This window comes from Pyrgilauda ruficollis, unplaced genomic scaffold (assembly GCF_017590135.1).
Source record: "Pyrgilauda ruficollis isolate IOZ18807 unplaced genomic scaffold, ASM1759013v1 scaffold116, whole genome shotgun sequence".
NCBI classification, from domain to species: domain Eukaryota; kingdom Metazoa; phylum Chordata; class Aves; order Passeriformes; family Passeridae; genus Pyrgilauda; species Pyrgilauda ruficollis.
In genome coordinates this window covers 762495-778312 of record NW_024509877.1, presented here as the reverse complement: position 1 = coordinate 778312, position 15818 = coordinate 762495, and the positions used below count along the sequence as shown (strand labels likewise).

The following is a 15818-nucleotide window of genomic DNA, read 5'->3' as shown; positions in this document are numbered from 1 at the left end:
GGAGTTTTATCCTTGGCTCGCAGATGATGCAGGAGCACCCTGGGATCCCATGATTTCTATGCCCTATTATCCTGAGTTTCAGTGAGAGTTGTACTTCAAAGCCTTTTTGGTTTGAAAAATCAGAAACAGAGATCCGAATGACAATGTTTCCCTCTTATTTTTATTTCTATATTAAAAGATTAACTGGACATTCACTGTACCGACATCCAATTCAGAAGTAATGAATGGTCTTATCTGGCAAGAGCAGGTGAATGCAGCCAACCTCTGCATTTACCAGTCCAGAACCCAAATCAGAACCCCCCAGCAGCATTCACCAGAAGAGGTGCAAACACATGAAGCATCATTTTGCATACAGTGAAAGGTCAGATATTCCCATAATGGGAGATGCAGGGCATCGTGCTTCTGAATACACATCCATACACAATTGAAAGGAATTAAGGGCTTTTTTTACCATTTCTTCTTTTCACCTCTAGCCTTTCCCAAGGGCTATAATTTTATATATATATCTGTTTATCAATATGTATTTCATATTTAGAATAGTGTGGGATAAAGACCTGGACATAAGAGTGAGGCAAGAGAGCTGGTTAAGATTCAAGGGTCATCTCTTCCAAGCTTAGGAATGATGCATCTTAATAAAGAGGAAGTCAGGCAATAATGGCAGGAGGCCTGCATGGATAACAAGGAGCCTCTGAACAAACCAAAACACAGAAAGGACTCCTACAGGGGGTGGAAGCAAAACCAGGTAACCTGGGAGGACTACAGAGGGGTTGTCTGAGCCGCTAGGCATCAGGCTACGAAAGGTAGAGTCCTGAGAGAATTGAATTTGGAGAGGGATATCAAAGGAAACAAGGAAAACTGTACATTAGTAGTAAAAGAAAGACTAGGGAAAATGTGGGCTCTCTCCAGAAGGGATCAGGACACCTGGTTACCCAAGATATGGAGAAGGCTTATATTCAATTACTTTTTTGCCTCTGTCTTGACTGGCAAGTGCTCCAGCCACACTGCCCAAGTCACAGAATAAAAAGGCAAGAACTGGAGGAATGAGAAAAACTGTAGGAAAAGAACAGATTTGAGACCATCCAAGGAACCTGAAGGTGACCAAGTCCATGGCATCTGATGAGATGCAGCTGTGGGTCCTGAAGGAACTGGTGGATGAAGTGGCTAAGCCACTTTCCATTGTATTTGAGAAGCCATGGTCGTCAGGTGAAGTTGCCACTGACTGGAACCCCCACTTTTAAAAAGGGAGGAAAGGAATACCTGGGGAGATACATGTTGGTTAGTGTCACCTTGGTGCCCAGCCAGAACATGGAGCAATCATAATGGAAATTATGCTAAGGCTCATGTTAAATAAGAAAGTTATTTCTTCCAGCCAACATGGTTTCACCAAGGGCAAACCATGTCCAACATATTTGGTACCCTATTATGATGGTGCTACAGCCCTGGTGGATAAGGGAGGAGCAAGTGACATCAACAATCTGGACTTTTAGAATGCACTTGACACTGTCTTGCATGACACCCTTGCTCCTAAACTGAGCAGGCATGGGTTTGACAGATGGACCACTCAGTGCATGAGTGGATGGGTTGGCTAGATGATGACATGCAAAGAGCTGTCACCAATAGCTTGATGTCCAAGCGGAAATCAGTGAGAGGAAATGTTCCTCAGGGGTTGATATGGGGACTGGCACTGTTCACGGTCTTTGTCAGAGGCAGTGGAATTGAGTGCAGCCTCAGCAAGTTTGCCAATGTCACCAGGCTGGACGTAGGCAGTGGAATTGAGTGCAGCCTCAGCAAGTTTGCCAATGTCACCAAGCTGTGTGGTGCAGGTGACACACTGGAAGGAAGGGATGCCAGAGGGCCCTTGGCAGGCTTGAGAGGTGGACCTGTGTGAATATCATATATCTCAACAATGCCATGTAAAAAGTCCTGCACATGGGTCTGAGCAATCCCAAACACAAATATAGGCTGGGTGGAGAATGAACTGACATCAGCCCTGGGGAGAAGGACTTCGATGTGTTGATTGATGAGAAGCTCAACATGACCCAGCAATGAGTGTGCTGGCAGCCCAGAACCAGCTGTGTCCTGGGATTCATCCAAAGCAGCACAGGCAGCAGGTGAGGAGGGGATACTACCCCTCTGCTCTGCTCTCATGAGACCCCACCTGGAGTGCTGCATCCAGCTCTGAGGAACTCAACATAGGAAGTAAATGGGTTTGTTTGAGTGAGTCCAGAAGAGGGTCATGAAAATGCTCAGAGGACTGGAGTACCTCTCTTACAAAGACAGGCTGAGAGAACTGGATTTGTTCAGCATGGAAAAGAGAAGGTTCAGGCAAAACCTTACAGCAGTCTGTACCTGAAGAAGGCCTACAAGAGAACTGGAGAGAGACTTTTTACAAGGGTGTATACTGACAGGACAAAAAGAAATTAAAATGGAAAGGGGGAAGGTTTAGATTAGATATGAGGAAGAATTTTTTTTTACTGTGAGAGTAGTGAGGCAGTGGAAAAGGCTGCCCAGAGAAGTTCCTCGATGCCCCATCCCTGCAAGTATTCAAGGCCAGGCTGGAGGGGCCTCTGAGTGATCTGGTCTAGTGGAAGGTGTCTGGCCCACAGCAGGGGGCTTGGAACTAGTTGATCTTTAAGGACCCTTCCAAACTGTTCTATGATCCTGTGATGAAATGCTGATCTCTAGCATTTCCTTTGTGCAGATGTGAGACAGGAAGAAAGACTCTTAACTGCAAGTTGTTGCTGACATGAAGGAGTGAAGCAGAGAGACCAAGCATCACTAAGAGTGCTACTTCAGTGAGTTCAGGAACTGGTGAAGCCTACCTGATTGTCCTGCATTTTCTTATGTGTGTATGTTTGACCTCCTTTAGGTGTCCTCTATTTTCTGTAGGAGAGCTTCAGAGCTACTTCAGAACCTCAGCCAAGGAATAAGAGCACTGCAAGTATTTGTTATAGGTAATGTATTTTACTGAACTTGTTATTCTGATAAAGCTTGTCTTGAGGGTAAAGCTTTGCACATTTCCAGTGAAATACATAGAACTAACTTTGCAATTTCACTGAGGGTAGTTACACTGTGTGATCAACCTTGCTCTGGCTGCTTTGTGTGAAGAGTTTCAAAAACCAAGTTTCCACTGAGGTGACTTAAATACAAATTAAAAAGTGCAAGGATTGACCTCTATGTCACTGAATGAAACCGTATATTTTTAGCAGTTTTGGCAAGCTAGATCAGGAATGAAGGTGGATATTTCAGATGATGTTCTTTAGCTAGGAAAAAAGAATAATAAGACAATCTGAGTCAGATGTGAGATACCTATCCAATTCCATAAAAAGAACATGCATCACAACCCAGTGCATACGCCAAGCCTGAGACATTTGTCTAATGCAAATAGTATCAGCAAAAAATCCTGTTTTGTTAAACAAAGCCTTACCTTTCTGCTATGGATTTCCTGGGGAAATAAAAATCGTCTCCTGCGAGGTAGGCAGCTGCAGTTCCACCTCCAAAATAGGTTTTCCTCAAGAGGGGAGCAATCCTGTTGTTTACCAGTAATGCTCCTAAACCAGTTGGGAATCCAAAGATTTTATAGAATGAGATGGGGATAAAGTCAGCTTGGTGAACTCCCAGGTCTAATGGAGAACTGCTCACGTACGAGGCTGCATCTAGTAGAACAAACCACTTCCCTGGTAGTTTGATGGGGCAGAGTCTTCCAGATTTTATGTCCTGTATCCATGAAAGGGGATATTTGGTACCAGAAAAATTGCTCTGAGCTGGGTAAGAGAATAGATGAGGTGTTGTGCAGTTTTGTTCTTCAGCTGGTAACTGGCTTTTTGCTAACAAAATTTCCTTTGGTTTTATTGGAACAGACAAGACATTCATTGAAGCAGTTATGCCCCTCATACCAACCACAGATGTGTGGCTGTCAGTTAGGTAACAAAATCGACTGCTGGGTTGCTTTGTGCCTTCAGGTATCCAAGGGAATGATTCTGCTATCAGTTTAAGTGCAGCTGTGCATCCAGATGTGAAAATGATGGTGTAATCCTCAGCAGTAGTGTGAAAGTGTTGCAATATTCTGAAAAAAAGAAAAGAAAAATATCCATTTATTTTCTTATTTTTGTCTTTTATTGCTGTGTGCTATATTTTGGCTTTCCCCACCATAAGTTCTACTCTGACATCAGATATGAATAGAAGTAGACAAGTTTTGCCAAACAGTACAATAAACCTCAACAAAGGTACCTGGATCATTCTGCCCACAAGAGACTCTTTTCAGTGGTGAAGTGAACGTGGCTGTGTTCTTAAGAAGCAAATTTGCCTGTCTCCAAATAGAGTGGCCATTCTGGTTCCTCAGTGGGATCAGAATCAAGCCTGCATATAATTAAAATTGCACTGTCCTTCAGAGAGACCAGTTTTATTTGCAAACTATGAGAGTTTTCAGTTTACAAAATATTTAGAGCAAACAGAATATGCTTCAGTTAAGAAAATCTACTTAAATAGTGGGCATCCAAATTAAGGGTCATAGTATTCAACAGGGAAACCTTAGCAAACAGCTTTTCTCCTTGCTTATGTTATTAACAATAGAAACAGAAGGCAGCAAGAAGTAACCACACATTTCCATGGGCCTTATGCACATAAGGCTGTAACCTCTGCACTCCACAAAGGTAGCTCAAACCAGAAGAAATCTGATGTTTTCCAATGAGCCAGACTATGAAAAGCAAACTAGTCTCTGGAGGCATGTCTGTGCTACATATTCTTTGGTATCTTGACAGCACCTTGTTGGCTCTAAACTACCTTTTGTGAATGCCATCTATAACAGCTTATGGTACCCATGCTAGGTTGTGCATCTACTACAGTTTTGCAGTGTGCAAGATGAATCTTTTCAGAGGTTGAGGAACAGCTTCAATTCAGTCACCTTTCTTACCTTTTTCACCTGATGGACTTTCTCTGAAATAACTTTATAAAGCTTCTACTAAAATAAACAGAAAATGTAACAAACATCTGAGAGACATCAGCTCCAGTGAATGGAGCAGAGCAAAGAAAATTGAACCAGGGCATACATATTACTGCTGAGAAATGCTTTCCAAGCAGCTGTGGAGGTCTGTGGAATTCCAAGATAAAGACCAGCATTTAGAATCTACGAACTCTGGTTTCCAAATTAAAAGTTTGCATGTTTTATACAACAGGATATTCCCTTGCTAGAAGAGGCAGAAAATGAAGATTGAAGTGCATTTAAATATAAGTTGCACAAAGGATTATGTGAAAAATTCAAGCTAAAAATCCTGAAACATAGGATAGTGGTGAAATTCCTTAAAATTTCATTCATCCAGTCTGAAACACAAATGCTACAGACAAAGGGTTTTAGAGCTGGGTGGTGGGTGCAGCAGTCACATATTAAACACTGGAAAAGAAACAATTGCAATGGCTTTAATGATTTGCACTAAAAAACTACCATAAAAAGGCCCACTTAAATGTTATTAATGCTTTTCTCAGATGAAGAAAACTCTTATGGTACTGGCAAGTATAGGATGCAACAGATGGATTCATAGACCCAAATGAGACTTGACTTTCTTCAGAATGTAAATTTTTGAAAACTGATGCAAATGGTAGGTATTTTATGTCTTCTGAAAATGAAGAAAATACTGCAATTCTTATGAAGAAGCAGGTCATGGATTTAGGCCTTAAAAATGCCAAGAAATAGTTTGAAAAAATTATTAAGAATCTTTCTGAAACAGACGTGCCAGGGAATAATTGCTTCAAGCGTTCACACCTCCGGATATTAATTTTTAAAGACTGTCTTCATAGAAACCAAATTTTCCATTAGAATTTAGAAACCCTGTTAGGGCTGAAGACAGGAACAATCACAGACATTTTTGTATTGGGTTTTGAGGTGACAGCCTGCCTCATTCATTGCTGTGACCTGCTCTCTCTGGCCACTGAATCACTCTCCTTTCCCCCTGCACAAAGCCACGCAGCCTTTCCCTCCACCACCTGCTTTGCAGCCTGGAGCACGTGTATGTCATATAGGACACCTGAGTGAAGGAACCTGAAACCCTTAACCCAGCTGGCTCCAGGGCTAACACTCAGAACCATGCCCTGGATTTCAGCCCTGATATCACTCTGCCTTTATTCTTCTTTCCATGCATTTACCTAGATATAGAAAAGGTGGAAAGCAGAAAAAGCAAGAGTCCTAATTTCGTCTTCAGGGACAGAGAAGGAAAGCATTCCTCTGTTTCTAGGGGAAAGGAATGGTGGAAAGTGGATTAGAAAGGAGGTTGGGTCTTTGTGGTTATGGGCATAATATTTTATGTATTATCTGATGTGGCTTATTTTTGTATGCTCTACAGTCATATAGGATAGATTTTGGGATCATCACACTGATATAAACAAAGGTTGCAAAAAGGTTGTACAATTCCAAGAAAAATCAACAACAACAACAAAGTATCCAACTTGGTCTATTTTTACCTCTGTGAGCTATAGGGCAAGTTATGTATTCACATATATGTGTAAACACAGAATACATTTTGAGCAAAAGACTTGGTGATAGGAGCAAATTCTTAATATGTAACTTCTTTTCATAAGAGTTAGCTAACAAGAGCAACACCAAAAAGCAAGCTGAATGCTATTATCAAATTTGCTCCTCCTTTACTCTCGATAACTTCTCTGGTCTTCTCCCCACTTAGCCTCTTTGTGCCACACAGGCTCAATGCAAGGTGAGACACACTGGGTAAAAAGTGAAATTTTGCATAAGAATAGCACCTGGAGCTCTCCATTGGAACTGCACTTGCTTACCACAGGACTTAATTTGACCAAAAGACTATAAATGACTATAGCTGGAATGCAACAATGGTGGAATGGGATTTAATAATGGGATGCTGTCATCCAACCATGAATATCAGAGCCAGTGAGTACTTTTATTAAACATTTTCAGCATTCTACAAAACAATAAATACTATTTTGGATTGTTTAGGCTCACAAATAATGACAGCTCTATGTTTAATTCATAAATGAGTGATACAAAGCTCATTGGTATTTTAACTATATTTAGTTTTAATTCATTCAAATTCAGAAATAGCAGAACAGTTCTGAAATAAAATCCCTGACACAACACTGATGTATTATCTGTTCAGTTCAGTACCAAAAACTGACTTTCACATGAAAAAAATCAAGCTTTAGGGTTAATTTTTAGAAATCTCCAAATAAATTAGATGCTTTTTTTAAAGCTATTTCAGTTCCTAGAGCTAGAGAAACAACCAACTTATATTTCTAATTTACTTAGATAGGAAATAGATTCTTTTGTGAGTCAAATTAGCTACCTATTGAATTTTGAGTCTTCAAATGCCTTATAAAATTGCTATGACTCCAGTACTTGCAAAAGAGGTGGAAATTTTCAGGTCAGACTTACATTTTGATTGAACTATTTCTAACCTTAAAAAGCAAAATAAATAATAAAGCAATAGCAACAAGTTCAGGGAATTTTCTTCTCCAGAATGACTTGACATGCAGACCAGAAAAGCTGCAAGAACCTCAGAATAAGGTTTATAAAATGAATACCACAAACTCTTGAACTTAGAGCAGCAGTGCCATGATGAAATCCAAGTACTCAGGGACAGAAAACTGCAAAACGTCTCCATGACTTCTGCAGCCCACAGTCCTACATCCTCTGTTTTGACATGGATATTGGGAAGCACTGGCTATTATACACAAAATTCCTAATGCTGTCTGTCTTTGTGCAAAACATTCCCCATTACAGTGAAATGTAGTACACCTTTATTACACTCCAGAAAGATTTATAGCCATATATAAGGTCGCCGTTGGCAGCAGGACTAAAGACTTGCAGTGGAAAACTGGTAACTTGATCTACTACAGCTGACAGCTGCAAAGAGCAGTAGCATTTTATAGTATTACAAATTCCTACTTTTCAAAGGACTCTTTGGAGGAAACGACTAAGAGGGTAATTGTTTCATGAAACCTGTGGATACCACTGTGCCATCACTTGTGAGATGGCAGAAAGGCTGAGGAGCCAGTCCCTTGCTGCCAGGCTGGCAAGGTGAGGGAGGAAGCTGCAAGCTCCATCTTTGAAGGATATTGAAGGCCCACCACAAGCATCCACCTCTTCTCCTTGTCGTCTCAACATCACTAGGAGCACTGATTGTGACATAGATCATGCAACCCGTCCAGAGAGAAGGCACTGAAATTGCCTTTAGCTTGACCACATTTCCCTGTGTTTGTTTGTATTCTGAGACCTCTCTGATAGCTGGTGCTTAATAATTTTTAAAAGTTACCAGGAGACTTTTGCATCTTTACAACAACAGCTGAGCCAAAATGCCCTTCCACTTCAAAGTAAACACTGGCAAAGAAAGTCAGTTTTCAACCCAACCAAGCCTGCTGTCTCATTTTATATGCTTAACACACACAAAATTAGTAACGAGTTTTATACTTGAAGATTTCTATAATCAAGTCATATATTTAGATGGAATAGTCGTATTATCTAATTTATCTAATCCAAAAGCCCAGACTAATACTTTAATTAGAACTATCACTCCACAGTGCCACTGGCAGCTCTGCAGAAGGTAAAGGTAAAATTTGTTCAGCTACCTTAGGGACACAGTGACACCCAAAGTTAGATAAGAGAGATGCTCTCCAAAGCTCCTGCCTGGCTGCCCTTCCCTCATGCAAGAAGCCCCATGTTCCTCCTTGCCATCAGCTCTTTGTGGCTCTCAGCAGATCAGCAGCAAACAAACTTATTCCCATATTACACTATTTCCATTACAGCCTCCCAAAATTCAGCTGACATGGCTCTTCTTCCATGCTGCTAGGCTTAAAATATTTTCAAAATATATTTTACATCAGTGTTTCTCTGTTCAAATCTACCATTTGAAAAAGCTGTAAAAAGCTGAAAAGCAACTTATATTGCTAGGTTTTCTTCCCTCCATACTTTAGTTCCAATTGATGCAAACATTTCTATCTCTAGTTGGCAATATCAAATATGGTCAATGAGTTTGTGGTTTATATGCTCTATATTTGTATTCACAATTTTATTTAGATTGTATGAGTTTCCGTAAATATGAGTACAATGATTCTTTAGTCAGTAGCTGATCTATATAAAAAAAACCCTTATAAAAATTTACATATGGCAATTTTAACAGAAGATTCAGACTCAAAGACAGAAGTATAGTTAACTATTCAAGTTTAGGTAGCACTTCATAAAAGAAACTTTTCAGCTGCACATTTACATCTAATTTTTTTTTTTTTATTTTAGCATTTTTTTCAGTGTCATGCTACTCAGATTCACAAATCCAGTTTGGACTTGTATTGAAAAATGCTTACCTTGGGCCTTAGAAATATCATCACATTGTTTTCTGCTTTAAGCAAACTCTGAAAAAATGTAACATGCTATGTTTTAATCAATAGGTTTTATAAGAATGAAATTTAAAAATTACTTCAGGGTCAGAAAAATATTTTAATTTTGTTTAATTTTGCTTGAATGTAACTTTTCTTTTTTAATTTAAATTCTGTAGCTGGCATTTTAATCCTTTCTGCACAGAAGTGCAAGTCAAAGCAGACAATGGCTGAATCTACATTTCTGGGTAGGAGTGTTTTAACATTCTCCCTTTATTAATCATGAATCAGATGCAGCTAGCAAAGCAATCAATGGAAAAACTCCCACCAACTTTAGAGAGAGCTCCTAAGGTCTTGCAAACTGCTGTGCCTGTTACAGGGCAGGGCCCATCCCTGCTTTCAGGCTGAATTTCACATGCAGCAGCAGTTCGGTACATATTTTCCTCTCTACATATACAGAGAAAAAAGGAAAAGAAAATGTGGCTATCCTCATTCAGGCCAGCACAGAAGGATACCACAGAAAATGTTCCAGTTTACATAGGAGTATTCCAGTTTACAAATTAAAAAGACAGGTTTTCCAGGTAGGAAATATTTTGTATCTTATTTCATAGAAACAAGGTCTAAATCCAGTATGTCACATCACCAAGTTATATTCTTATTGTCAATTCTGAATTCAAATTAAAGCAAACTAAAATTTATTAGTGCTTTAAAGAATCAAATATATTAAAGCAAGAAAAAATTTACCTAGCTTGTCTCCCTTCAGCAAAACATAACTTAATGGAAAAAAGCCCTTGTAAAGGTTTAGGTTTGGGTTTTTTTGTTTGGTTTGTTTCTTTGTTTATTTTTTCTTACAGCAGTGTTTTCATCAGAAATCTATACCCTTATAATCTGCAACCTGGGAAGCTAATCCAGTGGAGAACAACCAAATTGAAGGATTTCCCCATGGATTAATACCAGCATGAGAAAGAGCAGTGGGATAAATAATCTTTTACAGTTCTCTCTCAGAGTTTCCTCAGTCAGTCCCCTTTTCTGTTTCAGTTTTCTTTCTCATACTAACAGTGCTCAAATTTAGATTTTTCAGAGTACATGCTATCTGTGAAATAGCTGCACACTGCCTTGTTTATCCTCAGTAGTTACATACACATAAACTTCTTTTCTGACCATTTCACTTGAAAGGCACTCATTCTGAACCCAGCTTCATCTCATTACTGCTTGCAGAAGAGTGATTAGGATCTAACCCATTGACATGACTGTTGTTTATTTGCTCCCTGGAGACAAAAAAAATTATTAGATGGAATGCACCTCATAAGTTCCACTAAGCATGGGAAGGTGATAGAAAAATCCTCCCCTTCTATTGGAAAGCATTACTTTCTGCAGACATTCACAGTCAGCCATCTGAATTGAAGCATTATAATCCCTTACACTTATTCCCCTGTCCAGTTCACTGAAGACACACTGTGGAAATACCTGTTTGCTTACAAAGGGTCATAGTCAGTCCTCACCAAACAAATCCCCTCTCCAGCTGCGCCAAGCTGGCAGCTCAGCAGAATGCCTGGGGTTTCCCTCACACAACAGTTTTAGAAGAGCATGGGCTCTTTAGTGGCCACAAAACATCTTCCTGCAGGAAAAGATGCTTTGATGAACAAAGCCTATGAGAAGCACACACCCTGACTGAGAGGTGTTGACCCTCATTACTCATTTCAAAGTGCCTATCCAGAAGGTGTTCAGTGTCACACCTGGCACCCTGGCAGAGCAAACTACAAATAAGGGTGGTATTACAGCTCTGCATGTAATCAAAAGAGCAAAACAGTCAGAATGACTCATAAAATACACAAAATCCAATGCTGCAAGCGTCCTGTTGGTACAGTTTGTTCTAACACACAACTGTATCTCCTCTCACTGGCAGAAATCTCTAATGCCTGTAACTTTCTAAATGTGGCAGAAACCCCTGGGTAACTGTTTTCTTTGAAATTAACTGTTATTTTTCTGTGTAGAGAGGGAAGATCAATAGCTACATGATTTTAAAACCACTTCGCAGATATTTTTTCTGAGTAAGACCAGCCAGATCTGTTTACTTCGTACTTGAACAAGTGCCAAAGATTTGTAAAAACACCCATGAAAACCTAGTACTTTCATTAATTACAACACAAATGACTCTGACAATTTAACCATAGGTTCTTTAAAGGAAAATTCACCACTTGGTATTCCAGTAACCAGGAAATAAATGTAAAAAATAACCCATATTTTAGGCAACCATTTAAGGAGGACTAGCCATAAACACCAAACAGTTCATGAAAAAACATTTCAAACTGTATTTGCGCAGACTAATTGCCCAATTGAAAAAATACAAATTAAAATTAATCAGTTTTTAATTCATTCATGTCTTAGAATTCAAGCTATTTCTGCAGCAAATCTTTGAGTCACTAGGAGGAAGCAAAGTTAAAAACAAACACAGGAAGGTTTTGTGCATGGACTAGCATATCACTTCAGCTGGTGGTCTAGGCAACTCCACCATGAGATGTTTTCAACACAGTATTTTCTTCATAAGTTACACCAAACACCTAAAATTACTGTATTCTCCTCTTACCTAGCACAGACCATAAGTTTTATATTTAGACATCCCCTGAACAGAAACAAACACAACAAGATTTTCTTCAATGGTGAATATTCAAGACAGCACAATACCAGCCATTTCTACCATGAATATGTGTAATATCCTATTCACAGGCTACAGGAACAAATTAAAGGGTGTGCATATGGAAATTTGTATCACCATAAGAGACCTACACTGTGGACACCAGAGCAAATCCCTCTTTAGAGCCACCCAAAGACCACAGGCTCTGCATCAAGAAGCTCATCTGACCTAAACTAGAGGTCTGCCTAAGGCTAACGTGTCTCACCCTGGACATTTCCAAATTCTTCCGCTGCATGCCAAAGGCATCCAAATGCCTTGTGCACTATACACAGCTATACTCACCCAGTTTAACCTCAGCATGTCTGGAGTGCAAACATCCCTCTTCCCAATCTTACTCAGTAATTTCTGATCTCTGACCTTTCCACATGTTCTGAGCTCCTGCTGGGAGACTCAGTCTAGCAGTGTTGAATTAATGCTGCTAATGCCAGCAAGCATCACTGCCATGAAGCCTGCCTACCTGCCACAGAGATATTTGCTGGTAACTTGTCAGAAGGTATTGCATTTTCTTTTCTGATTCTTGGAAACTGGAGAATAACACTTGGCTATTTTCAGCAGCATAACAAATATAAATTTGTAAAGGTTGTTTCAGAAAAAAAAATAATTCCCACTTAGGTGTTCTGATGGTTCCACACTCTCGAGATTTTACAGTGGCTAACCTTTTAAGTAATTAAGAAATTAAATATTCTTTATGGTGCTAAAAAACTTTATAATCTAGCCTTTTTTTTCCTTAAATAACATACCATTGCTTCCAGTATTTTTCAAACATTATTCTTTGTTTAACTTTCATTTAGTGGAATTTGTTTCCAGATCAAATTTGGCCTTTAAACTGTGTACATCTGTGATCTCTTCAGCCATGGTGGTTTGTTTTTTCTTTTGTAGTAGTTTTGCAGCATTTAAAAAACTACAGCAATTTTTTCCTGAAACAGTGTGTCACATACCCCAGACACTCCGACACTGGCCAATCTCTTTTCCCTGTAGGTGCCAGAGAATGGACATGTGACAATGAGTCCATGACTGGTTTAAAACATGGATTTGCTATCAAGTAAGCTTGACTTACTTGCACGTTGCCTGATATTTTAGACTGTAAAGCATGAGTAATGAAGCATAGCTGCAAAAGCATAACCCAGCAGCTCTCACACTCTCCAGCAACAGTCTGGCTTATTCTGTAGTGTGTGAATCAAGCACAGGCATATGCTCACTGAGTCTGCCATTACTTATTTAGCCTTTTTGAGCTGGTATTGCCTGGGACTAAAGTAGGTTTGAAAGGCAGGAGGAGAGCAGGTGTGTAGACAAGCTTGTGCATCTCCCACATACCAGAGTTTCTCTATACCTGCTCCAAGCAAGTCCATCTCTGAGCCATCCTGAGTGCCAGGGATCTAAGCACAACACTTCTGACACGGTGTGTGGGTCCCAAACACTCCCACATGGCTAACAATCTTCTTCCACAGTCTTCTGTCAGAAGGTTGAGTCAATCACTCTGACTTGTGCTTATCAGAAAATGGATACGCTTGAGTCTGTAGCCTGTGAAGAATATGGTAGCCTACCTCCCTGGTAGAATGAGCCACTTGAAAGACATCTTTCCAATGCTGAGATCTATCTGATGGTTTCTACTCCAATTCCTGCTCTGAAACAAGGCCTAATCTTGAAAGATATCAACTACAAATAAAGTATGAGCACATCAGTGATCACACATGCGTTGCAAATTCTTTAATATTAATATGTTTCTCTGGAGTAAATGCAGAACACAAAGTGAAAGGAAACAAAAACAGAATGCTTTTATGTCAAAACAAGTCAACTATATAAAATGTACCCAGAGTGGTGATGAAGTACTCTGATTCCAAACACCCAGAAGCTCAGAAGCTGACTGTTTCCAGTATAAACTCTTGGAACCACCTCTACAATGTATTGTCACAGTATGACTGATGGTCTGACTACAAAAACTCATCAGACCCCCTGCCGGAGCTTTCTTGCTTAAGAGGAAAAAAGATGAAGAAAGGATAATTTTTTGCAATTCATAAAAGGCCTGTACAGTGAGTTCACATTTACTTGAAAAATGTGGCCCAGAACTTTGGAGGTACGCAGGTGCTTAAGAGGGAATTACATGATTTTGTGAATCTGGGTCTCAGTTACTATGGTGACAGGGACTATGGTAAATGCTCACAAATATATAGGCCTTATTTCATCAAGGGTAGCTTTTCAAGTACTGTGCTTTTGTCTGGAAATTACTTTAGATGAAGATGTTAATCTGAAATCACCTCAGTCTGCTTTCAAAATACAGAGGACTTACATAAACCTATTCATGTATTTCAACAGTATTTTACTTTACATGACGTAGGTATCCCAGCAAATTGGACTTATCCTCAACAGCAGTCTGTACTTCACCTTGCTGTGGGGGAAAAGCCACAAGAGTGAAGTCTGGAAGACAGTTGGCCACCATTTCTCTGCCATTTGTTTTTCATGTGATGTGATGGCCTACTTCAGCAGCATAGCTCTGATTCTGCTTCCTAGGAAGAGCATTGAAGCATTTTACACAAAGCTGCAGAAACTTCCTCAAGGGCAGTGACAATAATATGAAGAGAACAGCCAGTAAGTCTCGGCACATGGACTCCTGAAACCTGCAACATTCATACTTTGGTAAAACACTGGACTATCTGATTGTTTGTGAGTTAGAAATAACATAGTATCGCAAATTCTTAGTGAAACCATCTTGGTGACTATAATTACAGAAATACTCAAGAGTGATAGGCTTTTCTGCTTGTTTGCTGAATGCTGTTCCCACATTCCTGTGTTGGCTCAGACAGCCCCAAGATTTCCCAGAAACTATGAATGGATGTTTTTTTCATACAGGAAACATCATTTCTGCCTGTCAAGGCTCTCTTCGTTCACCTTAAATCCTGACAATTGAGCTTCCAGTGCTCCTGGCAGTTGACAGAGAAACTGTTTGACACATGATGGATGCAACAAGGCATAAATGGCTTGTTGAGGGATAGCCTTAAAACAAAGTTGGTGGCAAGCTACAACATCAGGGAAAAAGGAACAATAAAAGCATTTTAAGGAGCTCACAAGCGACATTTTTAGAATAATAAAATCAGCTGACAGGAAACTTAAAACCCATAGGATCACAAAACATCCATATAGAAGCCATTGCCTCATTAATTTAAGACAAAATATGAATAAAACTCAGGAACCAGACTCTGCATATGTGAGAGAGAGCTACAAGGAGTATTTTGTGACTTGCTGCAATCTTTTCCATATTTTCTGAGGATCATTCTGTTCAAACAAAAAAATGGACGTGACAATTATAAACTGAAACTAATGTTGATTGAAGTGTCTCAATAGCTAATCCTGATATAAATTTAAGACACTATAGATTGGAAAATTCATGCCAGAAGATGCATATGAAATAACCCTTCATTTTTTAAAACCTCAAGAAATAAGAAGTGACTAAAAACATGTACTAACAGCCACAATTTCATATAATCGTTTTACATTTCAATCTCATCTTGTGGAGCTTTTAGGCAGAAAATATGAGTCAGAAAATGTAGTGGCTGCCCTGAATTTCTCTTTTTGTCACTATCTAGCCTCTAGGAGGTAGAAACCTGACTCAGGAGGCCAGGAAATCCAGATGTGAGATAGTTGTTTCATATATGGAAATACACACCTATGTTGCCTATATTCTCAGAAACATTCTGAAAACAAATTAATCACTGAATTACAATCTAAATTGTAATTTAGAGCAAATTACAAAAACCTATGTATACAAATTAGGAACCTATTTATTCCAAGTGTGCCA

At 39.4% G+C, this 15818-nt stretch overlaps 1 protein-coding gene across 1 annotated transcript in view; it reads right to left on the bottom strand.

The window, feature by feature from the left end:
* Positions 1-15818, bottom strand: part of MOCOS (molybdenum cofactor sulfurase) — a 210792-nt gene that overhangs the window by 123025 nt on the left and 71949 nt on the right. Inside the window, exon 4 of the mRNA XM_041483181.1 lies at positions 3428-4066. Within this exon, the coding sequence (XP_041339115.1) occupies positions 3428-4066 (639 nt within the window). The remainder of the gene's footprint in view (positions 1-3427; positions 4067-15818) is intronic.